A 26,216-nucleotide genomic window follows, 5' to 3' on the forward strand; every position below is an offset into this window, starting at 1 on the left:
CCAAAAAGGAGCTGCCACGCTGGGCTCCTCTCGCATCCCGGATGCACTTCGTGTTTTCCTATTTCCATAGGCAGAGCTCTCGGCTCCTCCCCTGGCACCAAAATTCTCCCCTTCATCGTCCAAGCCCAGCCCATGTGCACCCTTCCACGTGCCTTTCCTGCCCCTGAGGGATCTGATCTCTCCCTCTCATTCTGTTCCCTCTGCAGGGAAACTCTTGTCCTCCTGCTCACTCCCTCCTCCCTCTGCACCTGCCTGTGTGAATACCACTTATCTGTGAGCAATCCAACTTGATGCCCTTGTCTCCAGCCTCCCCTGAGCCCCCAGGAGTGTTGGAGGCTCCCCCAAAGCGTTTCCATAGAATCCCAGAGACCACTAAACACACTGAAGCGACATCCTCTACTGACTTTTCTCAAGAGACTTACTAAGGAACACAGATAACATTTATAAACATGCACACGCCTAAAGGGAGCAGAGCCTCCACTCTAGATGGTACCTTGGCTATAGCCACATAGAAATAAAAGTAATGCCCATTGTGAGTGGAGCCCAGGCAAGGGAAAGGCACCAAAAGAATCCCTTTGACTAGAATTAGTGAAACCTCTCTGGAATTTTCTGATCCTCTAGGGAAGGCTCTCTTGAAGACGGGGTTATCCTATCAAGTGTCTAGCTTCTAACTGGTCAGTGAATTAAAGACATCATATCATTAATTCAACTTTTCTGAGGTTAGTGAGAGGCTGACAGTCCTAGTGCCCAGATTCAACCAGGGAAAGAGGTGCATGCATCCAGGCCACCCAGGGTAAGTACCATGAGGAAAGGGTCTCAGCTCTCAGCCCTCCCCCTCGTAATAAGCACAAATGCCAAAAAGTGGCGCTCAGGCAACAGCAGGTTGCGGCTCAAATGACACGTCTGAATACGGAGGCCACCACATTTTTCTCACTGGCTTGAAGCTTGGGAAGTCTGATATGCCTCTTTGAAGTCTGCTCAGTGCGTGGGGAATGTGTGGATTTTCTGGGGCCTCGGCAATATGGGGATAGATAAGACCCTCCCAGGGCTCAAGTATCAAGAGCTTTCTCGACTCTGTAAACACCCCTGGGAAAGTGAGGAGGGCTAAAACGCTGAGATTTGTAACAGGAAGCGCTGAACCTGTCTTGCCTCTAGGTGAGGCTAAAGGGAAGAGACCCCATGGATGATTCTTAGGGGACAGTGAGGCAGTTAATCAACTTGGGCTGGAAGGCAACTGATAGAGAATGTTCTAGGGAAGATTTCTGCCTGAGGGGAGGCCTCTGGCAGGACCTGCGAGTACAGAACCACCGTACTTCCTCATGTCTCCAATTAAAACCCACTGTACAAAGCATTTTGTCCCCGTTCCTCGTTCTCATTTTTGGTCACCACCACCAGAAACCTTGCACATGTTGCACTGACCATGTTCAAGGGGGCCTAGGGCAAACATGATTTGGTGACACCGTACCGATTTTGGTGAGCCACGCGGCCACAGCGCCATAGATCTCATCCAGGATAAGGATGACCACGAGGTTGATGATGACTGCCGTTGCCGTCACCGTCACCCGGACATTGGAGCGCGTGGACTTGTTGAGAGACAGGGCTGCAGCGGTTGTGATGCGATACACGATGACCCCAAAGACAATGGAGAAGGTCAGGGCAATCTGTTTGGGAAACAGGCAGAGTCAGAGCTCAGCAGACAAGTATTGAGCAGCTCTACCTGCTCAGCCAACCGTCCTAGTCGCTACATCAGGAACTACAGATCTGGAGTCCACTCGTGCGCACCCTCTAAACTCGCATGCAAATCTTGAGGACAGGTGCACTGTCCATGAGAGAGCGTCTTTCCTTTTTTATCAGATGCCAAATGGTTGGCAACACACACAAAACCCTAAGAATGAAAACGCTGGACACTGAGGTGTGTACAGCACACGTGACGTGAGTTCCTTCACTAGGGGCTTCCAATCGACTATGGACGTAAGCTGAACTCTTACTAAGCCACAGTGAGTAACACAAGAGAAGGTATCACGTGCTCAATGAAGGGACTGTACTCAGGAGAGAGGAGGCCAGCTGGAATAATGGCATAAACTGGGCTCTCGGTGAAGGGAAACGGAGCCACCGAAGGTGTCTTAAGCTGAGAAGCAGTGAGTTAGAGCTTCGGGATCTGGGTGCAGGAAGGCTGCCCAAAGGAGAATCAAGAGAGAGGAACGAGGAGTGAGATTTGTAGACTCTCGGTTCTCAGGGTGAACAAAATATCACTCTAAGATTTCTCTACCAGGCAACTATAATGGAGGACTCGGATTTCTCATTTGGTGCCAAAATCTCTGGCTGTTAGGTTGAAAGGAAAGTTTACCAGCCACTGGACCTCTAAGGGACCCCATTTCCTCCTTCTAGAACCTAAGAATAATAAACCCCTCTCCCAGACCAGCCCCTTTCCTCTCCCATCGCAGCCCAGAAAGGGCCATTTCCGTGAAGCGCAAGGATGTTCGGAGAAGAAAGTGCCCTGAGTGAGCTCTCAGAGAGGGCAGAGGGTGGAGACGGAACGTCTAGGTGTATAACCTGCTCAGAGAAAAATTCGGATTTGTTTTAGTCAAGCGAAGTCTTCTTTCTTAGAATTCTTTCCGCAGAGGAGGCTATGTAGGCAGTATTTCCCCTGGGGTCAGGGATGGGGGACTGGCACTGGCTGTGGAGAGCTACACAGAAACATGGGGAGAAAGGTTCCCTCTGAAACTACAAACTGTCCTGGACTATGTGCGGCCTCCCTAGAAAGAAGGGGGAGGAGGGGAAAGGAAGGAGGGGAGGGGAGGGGAGGGGAGAGGAAAGGAGGGGAGAGGAGAGGAGGGGAGGGGAGAGGAGGGGAGGGGAGGGGGTTCTGGCTCAGGCAATGCTTTGCAAGCAGTGTGTAGGACATTGGGGGGCAAACGGGGAATGGGTTGCAGAGGAATCTAGGTATGAATGTCATCATACCTCTAGGGGTGTCTGGGGATGCAGCCTTGGCTGTTTATCCCTGTGCACCGTAAAAATATTAGTGTTTACCCTCTGGGCCCCCGTGTGAAAAAGAAGGCCTCACTAAGGCAGGCAGGATGGCGATGTTCTCTGGGTAGAGGGGGTGTCAGGGTGGAGGAGAGGTTAGATGGGAAGGACACTGTGTAGGAGGCCCCTCTTCTGACACGGGGTGGGGGTGGGAGCCGCAGAGGCCCCAGCCTCCAGGACTATGGAGGAATGACGACCTTGTAAGTGGGAAAACCTGGACATGACATCACTGCTCTCCAACAATGTAGACATTTTCACTTCCCATTCCTCTGGGATTGTCACTGCCAGACAGTAAGGGCCTGGAAAACGTGGTGTGAGATTCTTTTCCCCCAAAATCACTTTTGCAGTGAAGGCCGGTGATGGCGGTATTGATGGTGGCAGGGGTTGGGGGGGTGGTCAGGGCATCAGAGAGTGAGTGTGTGCGCATTTGGGGGTGGGTCTGGGGGAAAACAACAATGGCAAAAACATCCTTGGCTTTGGGGTCTTGGGGGTGGAGCACGGAGGAATGAGTGGGGAGGAGATCAGCTTCTATTCTTCTCTAAGAGGCCCAGCTGCTCAACTGGGGAAGGAAGAAAACTCTTCATTGCTACCCAGAGTGCACTCTGTGGACCTGCTGTATCAGCAGGGAGCTTGGGGAACGTGCAGGGTCTCAAGCACTGGCTCAGAATCTGCACTTAAACAAGATGCGCCTTCAAGTTCTGGAGGTACTGCTCTCTTAGGAAAGCCCTTTTCCCCACCCTCCCTTCCTCCTCGGCCCTACCTACAACACAGCCCTCCCCTCCCCAGCCCCCTGCTGCTGTTCTCTGCCATCCTGACTTCTCAGCCCCTGATTTCCCATGCCACTATGGCAACCAAGCTCTGCCCTGTCCTTCAGGGATTCCCACAAGCCCTTCAGGAATTACAATTCTCAAGCTGGAAGAGCCTGAAGAACACCAGCCCCGTCCCATGACCACTTTGTAGATGAGTAAATGGGCATGGAAAGAGAAGTGATTTGCTCAAGGTCACAAGGCGAGACTACAACCCTAGTCTCTGGGATTCTGGTAGGAGTTAAAGGATTTCAGCATTCAGGGAACGTCCACATCCAGCCTCTAATCTCATATATAAGGAAACTGAGGCCCAAGAAGCAGCAATATGATGGGTCCAAGGTCTGGGCAGTTCCTGGCAAAGCTGGGATGATAGCGGTGGTAACATCATCACGAACTAAACCAGTTGTGCTCTCTTGATTTTGTTATTCAATGCCCATCCCCACGAGCACTAATCCTTACAACAATAGCATCAAATATGTCTTTTGTGGATGTGATGTACTGACCATCCAGGATCTGAACCCTACTGTGTGGCTCCCACATCTACAATCCCATCCTGACATTAGAACATAGGTCCTCTAGTACTAAATCCAGCACTGTTTTCACCACTCTGGCCGCAATGCTGATTTTGCTTATTAAATTCAGCAAATATATGCTGGGTATATTTCATGTTTGTGATCTGTCTCCCCTCAAATAGGCCAAAAGCAGGGACTGGTCTTGTACTGCATTCAGCACCTTGTGCCATTTTCATAGCAGCACCTTACTATAAAACCTGCTTGGTAAAGATTTGCCGGTCCCTAGCTCTAGGAACCTAGCTCCCATGCACATGGAAACGTCATCATGCTCCCCATTGCTTTTGGTGTTCTGATCCTGTAGCTTCACTTGTGGACATAGCCAAACTGTAACAAAAGCCAGGCTGTGGGGTCCAGAGACCATTTAACACTATGAGAGACAGGAAGGAGAACGAGCCTGGTCCCCACCCTCCAGGTCTTGCATTCTGAATCAAAGTGGAAAAATCATTGCACATATACAAGGATGAGCCTCGTAGCAGCTGGACAGAGTACAGGCTCAATTCACGTGCTTCATATGCTCTGAGTGGAGAGCGGAGGGATTAGAGAAAATCCCACGGAAGTCATTTTGGGTCGGTTTCCTATGAGAAAGGCTTGGGGAAAAGAATTTTTAAAAAGCAAGCAGAAATGACAGGTCAGAAACAACCTGGACTGAACCAATGGGAGCGCACCCGTCTAGAGCAGGACATGGAATTAGTAGCTCAATTTTAAACCACACACACACACCGACTTTATCATTGACATAATAAGTTGTCCCTGGCAACTTATTAATCTGATTAATTAACTTATCTTCTCATTCAGACATTTATAAGCTACGTCTTGAGTGCCTCCTATGTGCCAGTCACCATGCTAAGTGGCAGGGATAAAGTAGCAAACAAATCACACAGGACCGCCTGCCCTTGCGCCACTGATCTTCTAGTGGGGAAAGACAGAAAACCAACTAGGAAATCACATCAAATAAATAGTATATCTAGTGTGATAAATACTATAGAAACAAAGAGAAACAGGAGTATAGGGATAGCTTGCAGTTTAAAATAGGGTGGTCAGGGGGCGCCTGGGTGGCAGAGCGGTTAAGCGTCTGCCTTCGGCTCAGGGCGTGATCCCGGCGTTATGGGATCGAGCCCCACGTCAGGCTCCTCCACTATGAGCCTGCTTCTTCCTCACCCACTCCCCCTGCTTGTGTTCCCTCTCTCGCTGGCTGTCTCTATCTCTGTCGGATAAATAAATAAAATCTTTAAAAAAAAAAGGGTGGTCAGGAAAGGCGCGGGTGAGGAGGTGACATTTCATCAAGGCTGTCACGGGGGAAGTCTGAGGGAAGGGGCTTTCGGCAGAGGGGGGCTAAGGGAGAAAGAACGGGAGCAGTGGGGGTGGAGAGGAGGATGCAGGACAAGGATGTGCAAGGGTGTACAGACAAGGATGTAGCACGAAGATGCTGGCTTCTATATCTCACGAGATGTGGAGGCTTAAGGGAATTTTGAGCAGAGAAGTGCCATGATTGATCTAGATTCTAAAAAGATGAGTCGGCTGATGATCTGTAGGGCACAATTAGGGGCCCCTTGCAACAAGCCAGGCACAGGAGCAGAGTTTCTGATGGCTGGTTCCCAATTCACAAGTTGAAGTAGATGACTGTCTTGGGCATGTGGGAGGGAAGCACCTAGCTTCCTAGGCACCTCGCTTAGAGCAAGGACACTGCTTTTGATAATCTCCTCCCACATATAAAGAAAACAAAGCAAGTTTAATTCAAAAAGGAAAGAAAGGGGTGCCTGGGTGGCTCAGTCGGTTGAGCATCCAACTCTTGATTTCAGCTCAGGTCCTGATCCCAGGGTTGTGGGGTTGAGCCCCGAGTTGGACTCCACGCTCAGCAGGGACTGTGCTTGGGATTTTCTCTCTCCCTTTGCCCCCGCCCCACCCTGCTCATGGGGAAGAGGAACACAGCACTGGGCCGTTCTTTTGTTCTCACCAACCCATGAAAAATATCCCCGCTGGTCTGGCAGACTGGCGTCCCTAAAACCCTGCCCATGGCCAGGGCCTCGGCATCTTTTGCCAAGACATAGTCACAGTGGGTGAAGGGGGGGGAGGATATTCAGTACTCACGTGTGTTGCAGTGGGTGCCTTTGGCTTACCCTAATTCTGTAAGGAAATCCCACTTGCTTATAGATACCACCATGACTGTTTATCTCCCTCTCCCCACCTTGTTCTAGGGCAGGGCCAAGCCCTTCTCTTTAGAAGACTGAGACTTTTTTTTAAATGAAAAAAAAAAAGAGGAAAAATTAGCACAAAATAAAGATTTTTAAAAATCTAATAGATAGGAAACTATATAATTTATTGTCCAACCTGTAATACTTTTGAAGTAAATGGAGTGCTATTAATCCTTATCTCAGTTAACCTAAGAGTACCTGACTGAAAAGGGGTGATCTTTTTTTTTAAGATTTTATTTATTTATTTGACAAAGAGAGAGAGAGCGAGCACACAAGCAGGGGGAACAGGAGAAAGAGAAGCAGACTCTCCACTGAGTAGGAAGCCCCATGTGAGGCTCGATCCCAGGACCCTGGAATCATGACCTGAGCTGATGGCAGACACTTAACCCACTGAGCCACCCAGGTGCCCCTAGAAGGGTGATTTTTAAAGGGGCTCCAACCCATCCCTACCACTATCTTCCTAGCTCCTGGTCAACCAGTCCAGTGCTCAGTGCTGGCTGATTACAGGTGGGGGACCCCAGGCACAGTGAGATGTAGCAATTAGTTCTTGGTTCTGACACAGAATCTCCCATTTGTATCAAGATGTGGAGGTGGGTGGGGTTAGGAAAGGGAAGATGAACAAAGAAATAATCATATGTTATTCTTAAAGAACACAAAAAATTTTCTGCACCCTCCAGTCAAGTTAGGAGGTCTCCATGGAATTTAAAAAAAAAAAAAAAAAAAAAAGTAGAACCTTGGGCAGGTGACCTACCACCGAGCCAGTTTTCAGAACAGGCAGACCTCAAGAGTATTGCAGGTTCCATACCACCACAATAAAGCAAATATTGCAATGAAGAAAGTCAAATGAATTTTGTGGTCTTACAGTGCATATAAAAGCTATGTTTACACTATACTGTAGTCTACTAAGTGTGCACTGTGTCTAAAAAAACCCAATGCACATACCTTAACTAAAAAATACTTTATTGCAGGGGCGCCTGGGTGGCACAGCGGTTAAGCGTCTGCCTTCAGCTCAGGGCGTGATCCTGGCATTATGGGATCGAGCCCCACATCAGGCTCCTCCGCTATGAGCCTGCTTCTTCCTCTCCTACTCCCCCTGCTTGTGTTCCCTCTCTCTCTGGCTGTCTCTATCTCTGTCACATAAATAAATAAAGTCTTAAAAAAAATACTTTATTGCTAAAAAATGCTAACCGCTACCATCTGAGCTTTCAGTCAGCTGTAATTACTGATCACAGAGCACCGTAACAAATGTAATAACAATGAAACAGTATGAAATAATGTAAGAACTGCCAAGCTAGGCGTCCCTGGGTGGTTCAGTCGGTTCAGTGTCTGACTCCCAGTTTCGGCTCAGGTCATGATTGCAGGGTCATAGGATCAAGCCCCACATTAGGCTCCCTGCTCAGTGGGAGTCTGCTTGAGATTCTCTTCCTCTCCCTCTGCCCTCCCCTGCTTGTATGCTTGCTCGTATGCATGTATGTTCTCTATCAAATAAATACGCAAATCTTAAAAAAAAAAAAAAAAAAAAGAATTGCCAAACTATGACACAGAGGCAAGAAGTAAGCAAACCCTCTGGAAAAATGACGCCAATAGATTTGCTCAATGCAGGGTTACCACAAACCTTCAATTTGTAAAAAATGTAATACCAGCAAAGTGCAATAAAATGAAGCACAGTAAAACAAAGGTATGCCCGCATCTGTGAGTGGTGATGCAGTATCCTATTTGTCGTTGACAGTGATACTGACGATACCAGTTCCTCTCTCAGACAGCAGACAAGCTTCTCTCCTCCATTCTCTCCTCACCTGACCTATCACCAGCAGCTGACGTAATTGACTGCCCTCCCCCTGCAATTCTTTCTTGGATTCCAGGACTCCCCACGCTCCCCTGGCTCTTATTTTTGTTCTTGGTTTTTGGATCCTCCTCATGCTCCCACCCTTGAAGATGGCAGTGTCTTGGAACTCAACTCTTGGACTTCCCTCTACCTGCCCTCACTTCCCTGGTGACCTTGTACAATCTCATGGCTTTAAATACCATCAACACCATCTGACTCGGTCTCCTTTGAACTGGAAATTTATATCCATCATGAAGGCATTCCTCCCTATCCCGGGAAGGGAGAATTCCAGCTTTTGATTACTCGGGATAAGAACCTTAGAGTCCTGCTGGACTTCTCTCTGTTCTGCATCCTATGATGAAATTCTCGGGGAGCCATGTTTTCTCCAAGTATATGCGGTGCTACTTGCGTGGATCTGATTCCTGGCTTTTGGTTTTGTTCCACTGGTCTAATTATATCCCTGCAACAATATCACACTGTCATACTTCTTACTGTCTTACAGTAAGCTTCCACTTGGTAGAGCACCTGAGCCCTCTTTATGTCTCTTCAGGAGTGTCTTGACTATTCTTTTTTCTTTTTTTAAAGATTTATTTATTTATTTGAGAGAGAAGGGGTGGGTGGGGAGAAGGGGAGAGAGAATCCTCAAGGAGACTCCTTGCTGAGCACAGAACCTGCTACGGCCTGATCCCAGAACCCTGAGATCATGACCTGAGCTGAAATCAAGAGTTGGACGCATAACTGAGTGAGCCACCCAGGTGCTCCAAGAGTGTCTTGACTATTCTTAGTTTTTGTGCTTCCATATAAATTATCAGGGAGGAAATATAAAGACTTTACAATGTTATTGTTTCATTACTGCCTATCCAACTTATATGCTATTATTAGTGTGTATACTGTAATTCTACCTTATTTTTTTATTTATTTTTTATTTTAAGTAGGCTCCACACCCAATGTGGGGCTCAAACTCACAATCCCAAGATCAAGAGTCCTATGCTCTACTGACTGAGCCAGCCAGGCACCCCTCTACCTTATTTTTAACCCTATGAGATACCATCATCATTGTTTACAGTCAAAGATCACATAGGTTTTCCCATATATTTACTACTTTGTTCTTCATTCCTTCTTAAAAATATGGTTTTCCATATGGGATCACATCCAAAGAACATTCTTAGGATTTCCTTTAGTGAAAGATTCAGTTGGTTGAAAACTCTCAGCTTTTGTTTGGCTATAAATATCTTTATTTTATATTAATACTTCTACATTATATTTTTCTTGGGTATAGAATTCTAGGTTAGCAATTGTTTTCTCTTCAGCATATGAAGATAAACACATCACCGTATTCTGATTTCCAACCACTATGTGAAATCAGTGGCCAATCGAACAGTCTCTTCATTAAAGGTAATTTGTGTTTTGATTTCTGACTGCATGTGAGATGTTTCTCGTGTCATATATATTCTATGATTTCACAGAGATAGAGTTCTTTCTATTTTTCCTGCTTGAATTTTGCCAGGATACTTCAATCTCTGAATTGGAATTCTGTTAGCGGAACTAGCCGACTAGGAGACCACCAGTCAGTGTATCTCATTCATTACTATTCTCACCTCTTTTCCCAGTAGTGCAAATAAATACATGTGAAATCTTCTCACTCTATTAATGTCTCTTTGGAATTTTCAGTCTTTTGCCTCCCTGTGCTACATTATGATAATTTTTTCTAACCTGAACTGCAGTTCACGAATGATCTCTTCAGCTATGTCTAATTTGTTGCTAAACCCATCCCTGGGGTGTGTGTGTGTGTGTGTGTGTGTGTGTGTGTGTGTGTGTATACAATATTATACATATGTATATTTATATATCCACATATATTATTATATATTACATATTCACATTCATTGACATTCATTTCTAGAAGATTTATTGACTAGTTTTCAGATCTTTAGGGTCATTTTTAAAATACTTTATTTTTGGGACACCTGGGTGGCTCAGTCAGTTAAGCATCTGCCTTCGGCTCAGGTCATGATCCCAGGGTCCTGGCATCCAGTGCCACACTGGGCTCCTTGCTTGGAGCCTGCTTCTCCCTCTGCCTGCTGCTCCTCCTGCTGGTGCATGTGCTTTCTCTCTCTGACAAATAATACATAAAATCTTCAAAATAGTTTCTTATTTTTTGCAGATATTTTGAAACTGGATGTTTTAACCTGTGACTGATATTTCCAGTGTCTTTAGTCTTTGCCGTCTTTCCGCACTGGTTTTCTTTCACTGTACTTTAGCTTCTTGTATAATTGATTATTTTTAACTGCATTCTCCTCCTTGCCCGTGAAAACTTTTTTTTTTTAAGATTTTATTTATTTATTCGACAGAGATAGAGACAGCCAGAGAGAGAGGGAACATAAGCAGGGGAGTGGGAGAGGAAGAAGCAGGCTCCCAACAGAGGAGCCCGATGTGGGGCTCAATCCTGGAACACCGGGATCACGCCCTGAGCAGAAGGCAGACGCTTAACGACTGAGCCACCCAGGCGCCCCTCGAAAAATTCTTGAGGGAGGATTTTTTGAGGACTGGTGTAAATCTGCCTTCCCACAGAGAGAATGTGTGCTTGCTTCTGCCGGGCACCTGGAAGCACGACTTGCCCTGGCCAAGTTCACAGCCAAGCTTCCCTGGTCCTCTCAAGTGACAAACCGGGCTGGAAGTCCAGGATGGGGACCGTCCATGGCCACTTCTCAGGGACGGGGTTTTGTTTCCCTGATTCTCCCTGCTCTATTTAGAGCCAGAACACTGTTCTCAGCAGTCCCATAAGTGGGGAGGGGGTGGGTTTAGTTCTACTTCATCTTTATTCTGAAAGTGTAAGTCTGTGGAATTCCAATTTAACTTGGTGAGAACTTCCTGTTAGCATCTCCACTTTGAGCCAGCCACACCCCAATTTCTACCCTCTTTGCCTCATACAACCACCAAAAACCAAAGCCCAAGTTTGCCTAGATGGGAAAATGTCCTCAAGGCAAAAACAGTATTAATGCCCAGGTATTTGTCTCCTTGGTTCCGTTTCCCTTAGATGGATCTGTATTAGTAATATCCTAGTATTCTTTACTAACCTATTAGCCCCTCAAGGCTTTAAAAATGAAAAATATATTCATCCAATATTTCTTATTTTCAGCAAGATAGGATGCTACAAATATCCTAACCTACTGCTACTGGAGATAGAAGTCTATTTTACTTATCAGTTTCCTTATTTATGTACGTATTTGCTATCTGTAAACTCCTTAAGGAGAGATTATTTTATTTTCTACTCTATCCCCAATGCCTAAGAACACTGTCAAGCGTATAGTTGGCACCCATTAAATATATTTTTAAATTTTCTTTTAAAAGACTATGGACTCTGGGAAACAAACTGAGGGCTTCAGAGGGGAGAGGGGTTGGGGATTATGACAGGCCGGTGATGGGTATTAAGGTGGGCACGTCTTGCATGGAGCACTGGGTGTTATACGCAAACAATGAATCATGGAACACTACATCAAAAACTAATGATGTACTGTACGGTGACTATCATAACATAATAAAAAATAAAAAAAAATAAAAGATTTTATATTAAGTAATCGCTGCACCCAACGTGGAACTTGAACTCATGACCCAGAAATCAAGAGTCACACACTGCAGTGAATGAGCCAGCTGGGCACCCCCCCCCCCCCCCCCCCCGTCCCCCACCTTAAATATTTCTTGAATGAATGAATAAACTCTTTGACAACAATATGCACATTGTGGGAGGCTTTGAAATGCTAAATTAAACTTTACATCATTCCAGCTTAACACATTGTGATTCACCACATATTCTTGAATAAATTCTGCATGCCTTGCTCTTGTTAAGCAATGAGAAGGTAAGGAATGCAGATTGCTCAGTTTTGGCAAGGCACCCATCACCTCTGTGCTTCATCTGTGAAATGAGGCGCTGAAATAGACAGTGCCTAGGATTCCTTCTCTTTTTAAATTTCTGAGACTAAGACGTGGATCCTGTCCTCAATGATCATAACAGCAATAATAACCTCAGGTCAGGGCCAGAGGTAACGCTGGCAGGTAGGTCCAGAAAATGATTATGATTTCAGTCCAGAATAAGCAATCCTCACCCAACCCTACAACTAATGTGTAGCCCTGCTTAGAAATGCTGTAAGGACACAACTCTCCTTTGTAAAACAGAAGTTCCAGTCTTGGATACTAGACGCAATCTACCCATAAAGGGAGGGCTGGGGTCTCAGGGACCCGAGCTTAGTCCTCTGAGTTTCACCTTCCCGGGTCTTCTTGCTCCACTCACTGCTACCTCACCCATCCTGGCTCCCAAAGAATGACGTACTACCACTTTATTGATCTGACTTGGACAGAAATCACAGACTCACTCCTCATCTTCCCTGACACAGCTGAGACCCACGTGGGTCTTCCAAACTCTAAGGGGAGAACATAGGGAAATAAACACAACAACTACAGGGGAGCTAAAGAATCAGGCTCACACAAAGCCCATGCTGGGTGAGGTCTGTTCTATTCCATAAACCCTCAGGGAGAGCCAGCCCGCGGCCTGAACCACCATTCTGCGACCACCTTACCTGGGTTACCTCTTCCAAGGTCTTGGCTTGTCTCAACGCGGAAGGCACCACCTCACAGCCCAACCCCAGAAGTTCCAACTTCAAATGCCTGTGCTCAAGCCTGGGAAGATAGAACCTCCCTAGCCTCTTCTCTCTGGGAAGACAGAACCCCCTTCTGTAGCCATCCCGGGGCTGAGGGAATCACCTTTGCTTCTTCCGGTGACTGACACCCACAGCAGCCTCACCATCAGGGAAGATCCTCCCTGTTTAGAGAGGACTGTGGCTTCATCTTTACTAGCCCCTTGCTATCCCCATGGCATACCTGAATAACACACCCACAGCATTTGCTCGACGGAACTACATGCATAAGTCATAGGCAGGAGTTCCATCAGGAAAATTACCATGAACAAGATGGAGGTGAAGTTCACCAAGTAACCCGGGAAACGATCTTTCCAGGTCAGCTTATCTTCATCATCCTGGGGAAACAGGAGAATACAAACAATCAGATGGCAAAAACAACAGACGTATCGATTTCGTCTCAAACTGGCACAAATTTGCGTATCCTTAATCATTCATTACTCTAAATAGGTGTTCTCTGATGCCCTACGCTTCATATCCACAACAGCCCACCTAATTTTGTGATTTCTGCATAGCCTGGAAAAAGTATGGTAAAAAGAGGACAAGAATTGATTCCAGCCTCATACTGAGCTGAAGTTTCAGTGGTCAGCCGTGTGATCATTTCTGACCCTCTATTTCTTCATCTGTAAAAAGGGCACATTCATGACACCCATCCTGCCTACTGCACAGCATGGTTTTATTTGCTTTGTTTCATTTTAATGAGAAATATGTGAACATAATGACGCAATGGACAAACGACAGATAGAACCCAACCACAGAGCAGCATGTCAAGATAAGTCATTCTTTTTTTTTTTCATAAAATTTTTTATTAAAGATTTTATTTATTTATTTGACAGAGAGAGAGACAGCCAGCGAGAGAGGGAACACAGGCAGGGGGAGTGGGAGAGGAAGAAGCAGGCTCCCAGTGGAGGAGCCTGATGTAGGGCTCGATCCCATAACGCTGGGATCACGCCCTAAGCCGAAGGCAGACGCTTAACGACTGAGCCACCCAGGCGCCCCAAGATAAGTCATTATTTAAATGAAACATCAACCATTCACCTTAGATCCTAGCGAGCGTACCAATTACCTACAATTGCTGTTCTGCAAAGAACCTGTATGTGTTATCATTTGTTTCCTCCAGAACGACTGTATTCTCCCCTGGTCACAAAAGTAAACATTTTGAGGCAGAGGTTAGGCTGATGCCTTGCAGTCAGTCTGTCTGCAAACCCTATCTTTTCTGCTCAGACTGGGTCCAGTTCACACAAGCCACTGTCCTGGGACAGCCATGCCACCAACCACAGTCCTCCTTGGGCGAACTCCAGGGGCCCGCCCTGGCAGGGCAATGCCAACAAGCCACGATGGCAGAAATCCTTGCTCATGAGCTGCCATTTAACTTGAGCCCAGGCACTTGATTTCTCTGAGCTGGTTTTCCATAAAGTTAGAATTGGTGCAGTGTCCTGTCTACTACAAAGGTTGTGGTGAAGACCCACTGAAGCCATGCTGGCAGGAGTCCTCATGCATCTCTGTAACAAGTCTGAGTCAAACTCAGAAAGTCAACAGTCCAGGCCCTCCTGCTCTGGTTTCTCTTCCCTCCTCCCACTTCTTTCCCAACACACCTGATTTGGCTCTAGCAACAGTGCCATCTAGCCTTTGAGAGCTTGTACTGTAGGCTAAGAGCCCTCCTGGCCCGAAAGACTTCTTTCTAAAAGCCAGCCGTGCATGGTGGGGAGAGAGAAGAAAGTGGATATGATCACCATCCTAGGGGGCCCACAGTCTAATGAGGCGGAAGGCACACCCACACCAAAACGCTTCAGGAACCACTTGCCCTTCGAGAGAGAGGGTTATCTGGAGAGTGAGCCTGTGGGCAACTTGAGAAAGGAAGGCTGGGTCTTTCTCTCTGCACGCTGGACCTGAGCACAGGGCTGAGCTGGATCAGTAATGGGGGTGCGAGTGAGTGTTAGGGCAGAAGCCATTCAGTGGTTAGCACTGTCATTCCCAGATGACATAAGCAAATGATACTCAGCTTGCATAGACAGCGTGACAGAATCCAGGCTCTAGACTCCGAGACCAGCAGACTTTCCATCACATAGTGAGAACAGGTAACTATAGGTCGCAGCCATTCTGAATAGGTGGGAGCATATAAACTCCTTTCTGTTAGGACTGGAATAAGGCTCATTCATATTTTAAGTGAAGTCAACGTTAAGAGGGAATAGCATTCTTTTACTTATCTCCTCCAGTGTTAATTCTTAGTTTCTCACACTGGTGACATTTTCCTCCAAGACTTTGATGAGGAAAACTGAGGGTGAGTGGTAGATGATAACACTCAATAGGAACTCTGGATGGAAACATGGCAGAGCATGGCAGGCTCTTCCTGAGGCCCCCTTGGTGCAGGAGAGGTTTCGATGATTCTCTCTTTTCCTGCTCTCTGACCTAGAGATTCTCTCTTTTCCTGCTCTCTGACCTAGAGATGAGAGGTTCTGCCTTTAGTTCCAGCAAACCAGGGGTGCTCTGAAATACCAGTGGTGATCCAGGAAAAGCCCAGTTAGAGGTTCCACTGGTTACCAGTTCCTCCCCAGTGGGGCTTCTGAGTAAGGAACAGGGCAAGAAGGCGTGGAAAAACCTATGCTCAGCCCATGACGTGAGGGAAGGGGTGAGAAAAAGCCAGTCAGTGAGGGTGATATGAGGCTCGGAAGGGCCCCCAGGGCAGAAGTGGACAGTCCTGGAAGAAATGGTGGAAAGGGAAGCACAAGTCAAGGAGCAGGAAATATGGCCAAGGTGAAATGGGCTCAAAGAAAGAAGTACAATTATACAGAGTGACTAATAAACCCATGGGCAAAGTCAGGCCTCTGAGATAGTCTGGGCTAAGGCTTCCTGTCTAGTGGTTGTCCATGCTCTTCAGGTCAAAGGTCAAGAGGGATAAGGTATCTGTGGACCAGCCTCCACCCTGTAGTGACAACTCTGTCCTAGAGAAGGAGTTCTGGTTCAGTTCCACTCCAGAGACACAGTCTGAGCACCCATGAGGGCCATGCTCTGGATGCCTGAGGACCCTGAGGGGAGAAGGCTCAGTCCTGCCCAGAAGGAGCTCAGAGACCCGCCAAGGAATCAACGAGAAGGATTTTCAGAGCTAATCTGGTAAGGAACATGGTGTTACTACTTTGCATAAAACTGAGATGACTAAAAAGCAACTGAATTGGATATCCTCTCAAAGCAGCTCTCTGAGAGAAAAAGACTCATTTTGATGTAGATGTTCTGGTGTTGTTGAAAAATCACCTTCCCTCTCATGTTTACCCTGATGAGTTTTGTTGTTGTTGTTGTTTTTCTGGAAGTCACAGCTTCCAACATACACACAGCTCTCATACATTCAGACGCTATACAAACACAAGGGCTGAGAGAAACACAAAGACTGCAGACTGCTTCCAAGACCCCAAAGCTACTAGTAAAGATGACAGTGAGTAAAGCAGGCTTTATGTATAATAACCAGCTCTGATGGTGGAAACTAACGAAAACTCTACACTCACTGGCACATTAAAGAGGTGAAGATGCATGGCAAATGCCATTAATTTAAATACACTATGCAGGGAAGTCCCATTGCCAGCGCATGGGGTGGAGACAGAGAAGTAGGCTTGCACGTTGAATATCCCTGAGTTTAACTCTTGTCTCTATTACCTCCTAGTCAAGTGACCTCAGAAAATTCCTAGAATCTCAGGTTCATCTCCTTTATAGTAGATAAATACAAATATATACATAGTATACATAAAAATAGATATACAAAATATAAATATAGCAGATAAATATAAATATTTTTAAAAAAGAGCACACGCACAAGTGGCAGGGGCAGGAGCGGGCAGAGGGAGAAGGAAAGGAAGAATCTCAAGCAGACTCTGCACTGAACGTGGAGCCTGATGTGGGGCTTGAACCCATGACCCTGAGATCATGACCTGAGCGGAAACCAAGAGTCAGATTCTCAATGGACAGAGCCACCCAGGTGCCCCCTCCATCTCCCTTTAACACTGGCCGTGACAACACTTGTCCCACCTAAGTGACAGAGGCATTGTGTGGATCACAAGTGAACGGCTGTGAGAGCTTTGTAAGCTGTAAGGCGTCGTACAAAAGTAAGATCTCATCAGCTTCATGATTGTATCAAAAGCAGGTGATTAGGAAGCACTTAGCAAACGCCCCCATTAAGATACAAGCCTAGCTGTCGTCTGTGTTTGTTTCTTTGTCTCTGCTGTCTTGGGTCTTCGTCCCTGGACTACGGCTCCCACTTCCAAGTCTCCAAATAGCAAACAGCACAGCAAAATTCACGTAATGCTACCAAAGTGCCCTTTTGGCAGACTGAGCAGTTGGTAATGGGAGCAGTGAACGTACAGCAGGTGAGAATACTATTTAAACAAACCCCGTGGAGAGCAGTTTTGAAAAGCGGCCAATCATCCCTGAGTTATTTTATTTTTTTCAATTTTTAATCAAGGTACAATTTACCTACAGCAAAATTCACCTTATTAGCACACTGTTCTGGGAGTTGTGATGAACATACACTGGCATGTAGTCACAGCCACAATCAAGGACAAGGAACAACTCCAATTCACTCAATATTCCCCATGTCCCTTTGGAGTCCGTCCCCCCAATCTCCAGCTCCTGCCATGACCTGCCGTTTGTGCCTTGAGTTTTGCCTTTCCCAGAATGCCACGTAAGTAAACTCAGACAGTGTGGAGCCTTTTGCATCTGACTTCCTTCACTTATCACAATGCAGTGGAGATTCATCCGTGTGGCCCTCTCGGGGACTTGTTCCTTCTCATTGCCAAGTAACACTTCATTGTAGGGACATGCCACGGTCCCTTTACCAAGAGATGTCTGGGCTGTTTTCCGTTTCTTGTGATTACGAATAAAGCCATGGTAAGTCTTCGTGTACTGCTTTCAGTGTGAGCACTGGTTTTCATTTCACTTAGTTAAATACCAAGTTGTGGAGCTGCTAAGTCATAGGGTAAGTCTATGTTTGATTTTATAAGCGACTGCCAGACCGTTTTCCAAAATGACTGTGCCATTCTGCATTTGCACCAGTAACGTATGAGCATTTCTTCCTCTACTTTCTTTCTTCTCTTTAAATAAACTTTTTATTTTAGAAGGGCTTTAGAGTCATAGAAAAGCTTCAAAGATGGTACAGAGAGTCTAGGTATATATACTCAGTTTCCCCTATTACCCTATTAATATGGGTATATTTTTCACAACCAATGAGCCCATATTGTACATTATTATTACCTAGTTTATACTTTATTTGGATTTACATCCTTTTTCTGTTCCAGAGTCCCACACAAGAGCCCACATTATTAATCATATCTCCTTCGGCTTCTCTAGATTATGACAGTTTCTCAGACTTCCTTGCTGTTGATGACCTTGTTTTGAGTACTGGTCAAGTATTTTACAGAATATTCCTTAATATAGGCTTAGCTGAAGTTTTCCTCATAATTAGACTGAAATTATGGGCTTTGGGCAGGGAACTCAAGGGCACAGGCTCAGTGGAATGTCCCAAGCTCAAAATGTCCCAGAAGAATCATCTTGCTCCAGAAACCTTCTTCTTCTTTTACATCCCCTGACTCAGCGAACTGAACCATAACCCTTTGAGCAGAGAAAACCTGAGACTAAGGCATTTGCTTGGGCTATTTCCTCCCCAACACTCAGTTCGAGCTGCCCCAAGTCCTACAGAATCCAGCTCCGTAAACATTCTCTTTGTCTGCTCCTCCTTTCCTTTCTACTCCTGATGCCACAGTTCAGGCCCTGAGCGTCAGTCTCATTACCTTCTGCTCCACCTGCTGATGTCCTTGTCTCTCCTGCTCAGGGGCCGCCAGCTCCAGGAGGCCAGAGGCCAAACCCTACTTGTGCATGCACCTGGTGTTTAAGCACAGCAGCAGGTACGTCGTGTAAGCTGAGTAAATGTTTTGCAATCAATGTGTCTCCCATCAGGTTCGTGGACACACCTAACCAGCCTCACCTGGGTCCCTCTCTGTGCAAGGAGGCAAGGAGGGCACGGCCTCGACACTTAGAATTCAGTGAGGCCAATGCTAGGTGGGAGAAAGATTGATGGTTCCTCCCTCAGTCCTGCCTTTAGGGACACTTTGCTTTGAATTCCTGAGACAAGGGATCCAGCCATCATAATAGATGGAGGTCTTCTCTCGACATAGTGGTGACTGAATCCAAACCCCTACTCTGGTCAGGGGCAATACCATTGAGAACTGAGGATGCAGAGGGTTGGCAGTGCTTGGATGGGGTTTCAGAGGGAAATCATCCGGGGGAACTATGTATTTCCAAGGACTTCGGTAAATGAGGACTGGTTAAATGTCATGACTTATGGGAGCTGGCCCAGGCAGGGGGCCCATGCAAGAGTAGGACTGGGAGATTGACTGAAAAGGGGGGTTAGGTGGAACTCTAAAGAAGAGTCTTAACCCAGGTTCAACTGTGTCTGAATAATGTCAAAGAGCAGTAGTTTATTCCAGTGTCATTGTCAAGAATGCAAGCTCTCCAAGTTGACCAAGTGCCACTCCTGAGGTCCCTGTGCTCGATGCCTCTGATACACCATGATTTGACACAGCTGGTTGCGGGAGACATTAATACACGGGAGACATGGAGGATGGTGGGTTGAGAAGGGGTGAACCATGAGGCAGAGAGGGGTGATGAGAAGAAGTGCAAGATACTTTTCCATTGGAGTGTCCCTGGGGCACTGTCAGAGGTGAGGACCCAAGAAAACCCAGGGACTCCCAGGCTCTAGGACAGGAGGGGTGACAACCTGGTCCTGTGTGGCTGTAGGTCTCAGGGTTAAGGAGCTTTACTCACTTTCATCAGCTGACCCATTGGTGCATCATTGTGAGGGGGACATCTCAGCCCAGGTTTAGGTGGACAGTAATAGTTGAGGCAGCCCACGTCCTAAATTCCACCACTCACAGGACAGTGTATGTTAGAGGCAGAAATGGGATTCGGTCTCCTTTTCACTACATAAATGAAAGCCAGAAACTGATAGGAGTTCTGTTGTGAATTTCTGGAGCCCTCTAGATACACACTGAAAAAATAATGAGAAAAAAGATAGTGAGGCCCAGGGCTGGGGGCCTGCAATCTGTAAAATGGGGCCATAAAGTTGCATTTGAGAGGAAAAAAAATTCTTTGCTCATTTATCTTCTTTCTCATCCCCCTTTGCTTCTTCCTTGCTAGAGCTGGGCCTCCCACCAGCCTGGCTAGGAAAGCCAGTGGTGTTCCCAAGAATTGTGCAAGGCAGGTGAGTCTGGAGGCAGCCGCCTGGGTCTGATTCCCAGCTTGCACACTTACGATGTGATTGCAGGCATGTGACCAGCTTCTTTACCCCTCAATTCCCTCATCCCGAAACCTGGGACTGAAAATACGGGCAGCTATGCAAGACTGCTTCTGTGAAGATGAAATGAGGCAACACCTGGGAATCTGCCTGGGTTTGTGCCTGGCACCCAGCTCGAACCCAGTACTTATTACCTGATAGCATTACCACCATTACTATGGCTTCGTCTCCCAGGGACCTTGGCTCTGGCTGGAACACATTAGGCGAAATTTCCTTGTCAAAGTAACAAAGAAACCCCAGTTCACTTTGGGCAATGCTTCCCACAGCACAGACTCAGGGGCCACTCTTCCTGTTCCAAAGCTACACAAGCCTCCCGTGTGGTCTCGTTCTGCCATTCTGATGCCACTCTGGCCTCACACATGGCTGCTCAGTGCTCCCTCTGTTGGGCAAGCCCTCAAGAACTCTCAAAAACATCTACTTTAGGAACAGAGATCCCACCAACCTTACCATCTTCTCTCTCTTTAGTTCTCTCTTCTAAAATAGTTCCTTGTCCAGGAAGCCTTCATGGCCTGTCCAGAAGAGTGAGGCCAGCTTTGGAGTGCATGTCCCTCCTTTCACTGAGCCTGAGGGCCCTAAGACTGGTCTTAGTGCCCACAGCCCAAGCACACACAGCCTCTTGGGCTGAGCCCACAGCTCATGACCCTCAGCCCCGTGGACTTGCCCATGACTAAGGCCAGAGCCATCTACGGATTCTAGAGATAGGGAAAGACTTTCAGAGACAGGGCCTCCATCGAGGAGGAAAGTCTTGGCAAAGGAGCATGAGGCAGTCACGTGGCACAGCACCTAAGTCTACAAGCATGCCTGAAGCCCAGGGCTGAATGCAGTATAATTTGTGGCTAAAATGGAAAACATTCTTTAATCCTCCCACTGCTCGGTTTTCCCAGCAGACATAGAAAAACAGACTCTGGCTCCCTGTCTCCCGTTCCGAGGTCCAGCCTGCTTACTCTGACCCCTCGGGCTCCCCAGACAGCTTACTGCTTCACTTTCTCTGTTTCCTGAGCGGCTGCCTTGGCCTTCCTGGGTTCCAGTACTGGGCTGAGCTCCTCTCCCTCCCTGACCCCAGTCCCCACTGTTCCACTGGGTGCCCTGCCTGGTTTCAGACTGGAGACACCCCTCCCCACTCAGTCTCTCAAGGGGACACCCTTCTCTCCTGTCCCTCTGCAGGCCTCCCTGCCTGTAAAAGGAGTAGTCCGGGCTCAAGCCATCAGCGCCCTCCACTAGTACTACACATGAATCCTTAACACATACGCTCACTAGAACATCACCAAAGCCTTAAGCTGAATGACCGTGGACTGAGAATCCATGTGCCCTGTGCCAGACTCCAAGGCTGACGTGATCTGGGCTCTGGCTCCTTCATGTCTTACCATTCAATCCCTTGCTTCCTTTGCTCCGGTCCATTGGCTTCCTTCCTGTCCACTGAACACACAAACTGATTTCCACCCCAGGACCTTTGTCAGACTCCTCTCCCACCTCTTCACCCAGCTGGGCCCTCTGCACACCCTTCCGTTCTCAGTACTGGCACCGCCCCCCCGCCATGAGATCTGTCCCAACGCCCAGTCCCTCCACTGGCCCTTACCATTCTCAATCACAACTCTTTTCACTGTCAAAGTTCTCTTGTTTATTTCCTCTCTGTCTCTTTAAGGAAAACATAAGCTCCGTGGGGGCAGGCAGACTCTGTGTCTAATTCCGCACTGGATCTCCAGCACTGAGGTCAGCCTGGCCCATGGAGCTCATGGGCAAGTATGACTCAGAGGGTGCGTTCTCAGTCTGTAAACAACAGCCTCCCGCATTTTGGTAGCACCCAGTGCTCATAAGGTTGGGCCTGAGTATTTCGTCTCTGAGTGCGTCAAATCTAGTTCCACACAAGAGGGGCCCACAGAACAATGTTGTGCCACTGCCTCACGTTACACACCAGTGCCGAGACCTAAGGGGAAAATGCAAAAGGTTCATGGTGACCTTTCAAGATTTTAAGAAAAATAGTCAAGGGCAAGTCCCACAGGCATGTGCCAATGAGGACAGCTTTTCTCATGGAAAGTACTATAGGAAATAGTGTTCGCGGGCAACTGATACCTGGCTGTGTTCTGATCGTCCTCCTGCCTCCAGACAAGGAAGCCCTAAGCCATCCTGTGCTAATCAGGAAGATCTCTGTGACAGAGACCCTGCAGCCACACTTAGCTCCTCCTGGTGTGTCTTGTCCCTTTAGGTCACATATTTATTATCTCTTAGTCCAACCTAGAAGCTTCTAGCTTCAGTTTGAACCCTTTCCTTATGTTCCAGCTCACAGAATACAGAACTGATCTGCAGAACATTCATTTACAAACGGGAAGTTCCTCATGAAATCCCCCCTTACTCTTGCTTTCTTCAGGCTCCGTAGTTGTCATTCTTACTTTTTTTCCTGCCAAACACACACGGCTCTGCATTCCTGTCTGTATCTATTACCATGATGATGCTGTCGGAGGGTATCCACACCTCACTGTGCTGGGGCGGACAGGGGCTGGGAAGCAGGTCCTGAGCCCTGGAGACTGGACAGGAGAGAGTTGGGGGCTCAGTCCCCCACAGATGCTCAGGCGAAAGAGAAGACGGGTGCCACTGTACAGGGGTGAGGCTGGAATGGGACACCCAGGAATGTCACTGGCTCCTACCCTAGCCAATTATCACAATCACTCAGGGAACCAATTCCTGGCCATGCTCCAGATCTACTCTCAGAATCTTGGGGGTGAAACAATCTGTTTTTGAAAATGCTTCATGGGTGATGCCATAGATCAGCCCATTTTGGGAAATACTGTTCTTCAAGACTCACCCCTCCCTTGCCCCTCTGTGAACAGAGTCTCGGAGAGGAGCTCACAGTGTGGAGGGAAGCTTGGAGACAATTCCCTCATGAGGAGAGTGTCCACGCAGAATTTGTCATGTCAGCTGCACTGCTGGCCCAGCCAAGTTGCCAACTGGCTCCCATCCCCACCCTCCCCGCCGTCCCACAAGCTGACTACAGGGACAGGGCAGGCACCGATCACACTCGAGTACAGGGATACATTTCAGACCTACCACCACATTGTGTTGGCAGCGCATGGAGTAAGAAGGGCAAGAGAGAGGTAAGAGTACCTGCTGGGCCTCAGCCATGCTTGGAAGGCCAGCAGCGGAGACCTGGTCTGATTTTCGTGCCACATGTCTGACATGTTAGAGAAGACCTAGACAGCAGCTGATTACCTGACTTCATTTGTAAAGTTTACTTTGCATTTTATGAATTTGTTGGGCTTTAAAATTCCCCACTATGTACAGAGCAGGGTCACAGGCACCATATTAGGGGACGTTCACTGCCCCCCATTCAAAAGCAGAGGTGGACAGCCTTCTCCGTGTGGAAAAAAAATGACATTCAGAAAAGTGTTGGTAACTTTTATTTAAAGGGTGCGCTCTTTGAAAGATTGCCCGTGCAAATGAATAAATAATGAACTTGACTCTTCCCAGTAAGGGCCCTTTGTTCGTTGTTTTAGTAATAATGTCAATTTGCTCTGGCCTCAGCCCAGGGACAGAGCTGTTCCTCTTACACCAGTTAGACGGTTACGGATACATGTATACTAGTGCTAGTCTGTAACTAGGACTGCATGAGAAACAATTGCTCAGGAACTTGCAACAACAGTGAACTGGCAAAGAGACACTGTAATTAACTCTCATCATGGTATTTGGTGACAGTGAACTTGAGCCTGCCATGTTGTTGGTTTGGTTTCAGATATTGTTAACTAGTAGACAACAGTGGTTAGTTGCTATTCCTCCTCATTAAAAACAGGGCTCAAAACAAATGGAAAGGAGCCCCAGCAAGGAAACCGGGGTAAGACATGCAGAAGCAGTCCTTTGATCTTCCCAAACTTGGGGGCCCCGGGCAAGGGAGATGTCCTCCATTACACTTCAGGAGAACAGTGCTCTCTAACACCGGGGACCTCCTGCAGACACGCCCAAAGCCACTAGAACACATACTCTTCAGAAACCCATTCTGAAATTTAAAAGTGAAATAATCCATACGGGGATGTCTCCTTCTGTATGGACTGTAGGTGAGGGGAGATCCTGCCCCATCTACGCAGGTTTCTCCTTTGGGTTCAGTGCTCTCCTTGTCCAGCTAGGCTGAGGATATCCCAGACAGAGCCACAGGACCATAACAGGAGTCAGTGTCCTTGGCATGCCTCACCAGGCTCTGGCAGAGAGAGGGGAGTGGAGCAAAAGAGTGGAAGAAAAATCTATAAAGGGGACAGAATGGAGGAGGAAGGTGAAGGATGGTTGCTCTGTGGTTGGAGGCACAGGTCGTCTCTGCCCAGGTTTCTCTGCTGTCACTGCCACACAGGGCCCAGGATGAGGCTCTGCCCAGAAAGGGCTACTGAGCGGACTGTGTGTGCAGGTCCCAGCATGGGAGGGCAAGCTGGGCTTCCATGAATTCAAGCAGACCCACAGCAGCTGCTGCAGATGACTACCACCAGGCTACCTGGTGAAGAAGGGAAGACCCTGAGGCCAGATGCTATCAGTAGAACCCACTGCACTGCTATACTACCCAGCCCTCATCTCATCCATATACAGACCTTGTCATCAGCCCCTCTGACTCCCGAGTCAGTATTGAGTCCGGAGGATTTATTTTTGACATGCAAGAAAGGTTACAATACATTAATAGGATGCTGGGGTCAGGCCTCTCGGATACGGTAGCCCTACCTGACAGACTACTGAGAAGAGGTGCTGATAAGTCCTTTTACAGTGATTTTGTGAGCATCTCTTGTGCACAGGGACTGGGCTGTGCTCTGAGACTCTCAATGTCACAACAGAGATAGATGCGTAAACAGTTGCAGTGCAGTAGAGTACTTGCTGGGACATGGCCATGACCAGGAATCCGTGGAAGCATGGTGGAGGAACTCCTAACTTTTCTGTGTTCAGAAAAGACTCAGGGGAATGCATGAATGAGTGCTTATATACACATGTGTGCATGCACACACATGTACACACATATCATCATGCTTTGTGGTCCAGGAGTACCCCAGAATAGTGACTCTGCTTAGCTAAGGTAGTGGTCCAAGACTGACTAGTCTATCCATCCATCCACCCACCCATCGACCCACCACCCATCCATCCACCCACTCATCCATCCATCCACCCATCTATCAATCTGCTTATCCATCCACCTACCCGTCTATCCACCCACTCATCCATCCATCCACCAATCTATCAAGCCACTCTTCCATCCATCCATCCATCCATCCATCCATCCATCCATCCATCCATCCATCCATCCATCCACACTTCCACCCACCCATCTATCCACCCAATCACCTATCCATCCACCCATCTAACCACCCACTCACCCATCCATCCATCCACCCACCCACCCATCTACCCACCCATTGATCCACCCACTCATCCATCCATCCATCCATCCATCCATCCATCCATCCATCCATCCATCCATCCATCCATCCTTTACTGTGTGCTTACTATGTTACAGGCACTTTTCGGGATTCTTTATATATCTGATCTCACTTATTCCTCACAATAACTTTATGAGACAGGAATTATTAGACCTATTTCACACCTGAGGAAATTAGGACCCAAGAAGATAGTTACTTGACGAGGGTTACACTAATACATTAGTAAGTCACTGAGCTGGAGTTTTTTTTTTTTTTTTAAGATTTTATTTATTTATGTGACAGAGAGACAGCCAGCGAGAGAGGGAACACAGCAGGGGAGTAGGAGAGGAAGAAGCAGGCTCCCAGAGGAGGAGCCTGATGTGGGACTCGATCCC

General features: G+C 47.4%; 1 protein-coding gene across 3 annotated transcripts in view; it reads right to left on the minus strand.

Moving 5' to 3' along the window:
• ANO2 (anoctamin 2) overlaps positions 1–26,216 on the minus strand; it is a 350,061-nt gene that overhangs the window by 66,157 nt on the left and 257,688 nt on the right. For all 3 annotated transcript variants that reach the window (XM_087855561.1, XM_087855560.1, XM_045781339.2), the window contains 2 exons: positions 13,377–13,451; positions 1,466–1,661 (listed from right to left, as the gene is read on the minus strand). In XM_087855561.1, coding sequence (XP_087711687.1) covers positions 1,466–1,661; positions 13,377–13,451 — 271 coding nt within the window. The remainder of the gene's footprint in view (positions 1–1,465; positions 1,662–13,376; positions 13,452–26,216) is intronic.

The sequence above is a fragment of the Ursus americanus genome, chromosome 25 (genome assembly GCF_024610735.1).
Source record: "Ursus americanus isolate L20-20 chromosome 25, mUrsAme1.1.p, whole genome shotgun sequence".
Taxonomy (NCBI): domain Eukaryota; kingdom Metazoa; phylum Chordata; class Mammalia; order Carnivora; family Ursidae; genus Ursus; species Ursus americanus.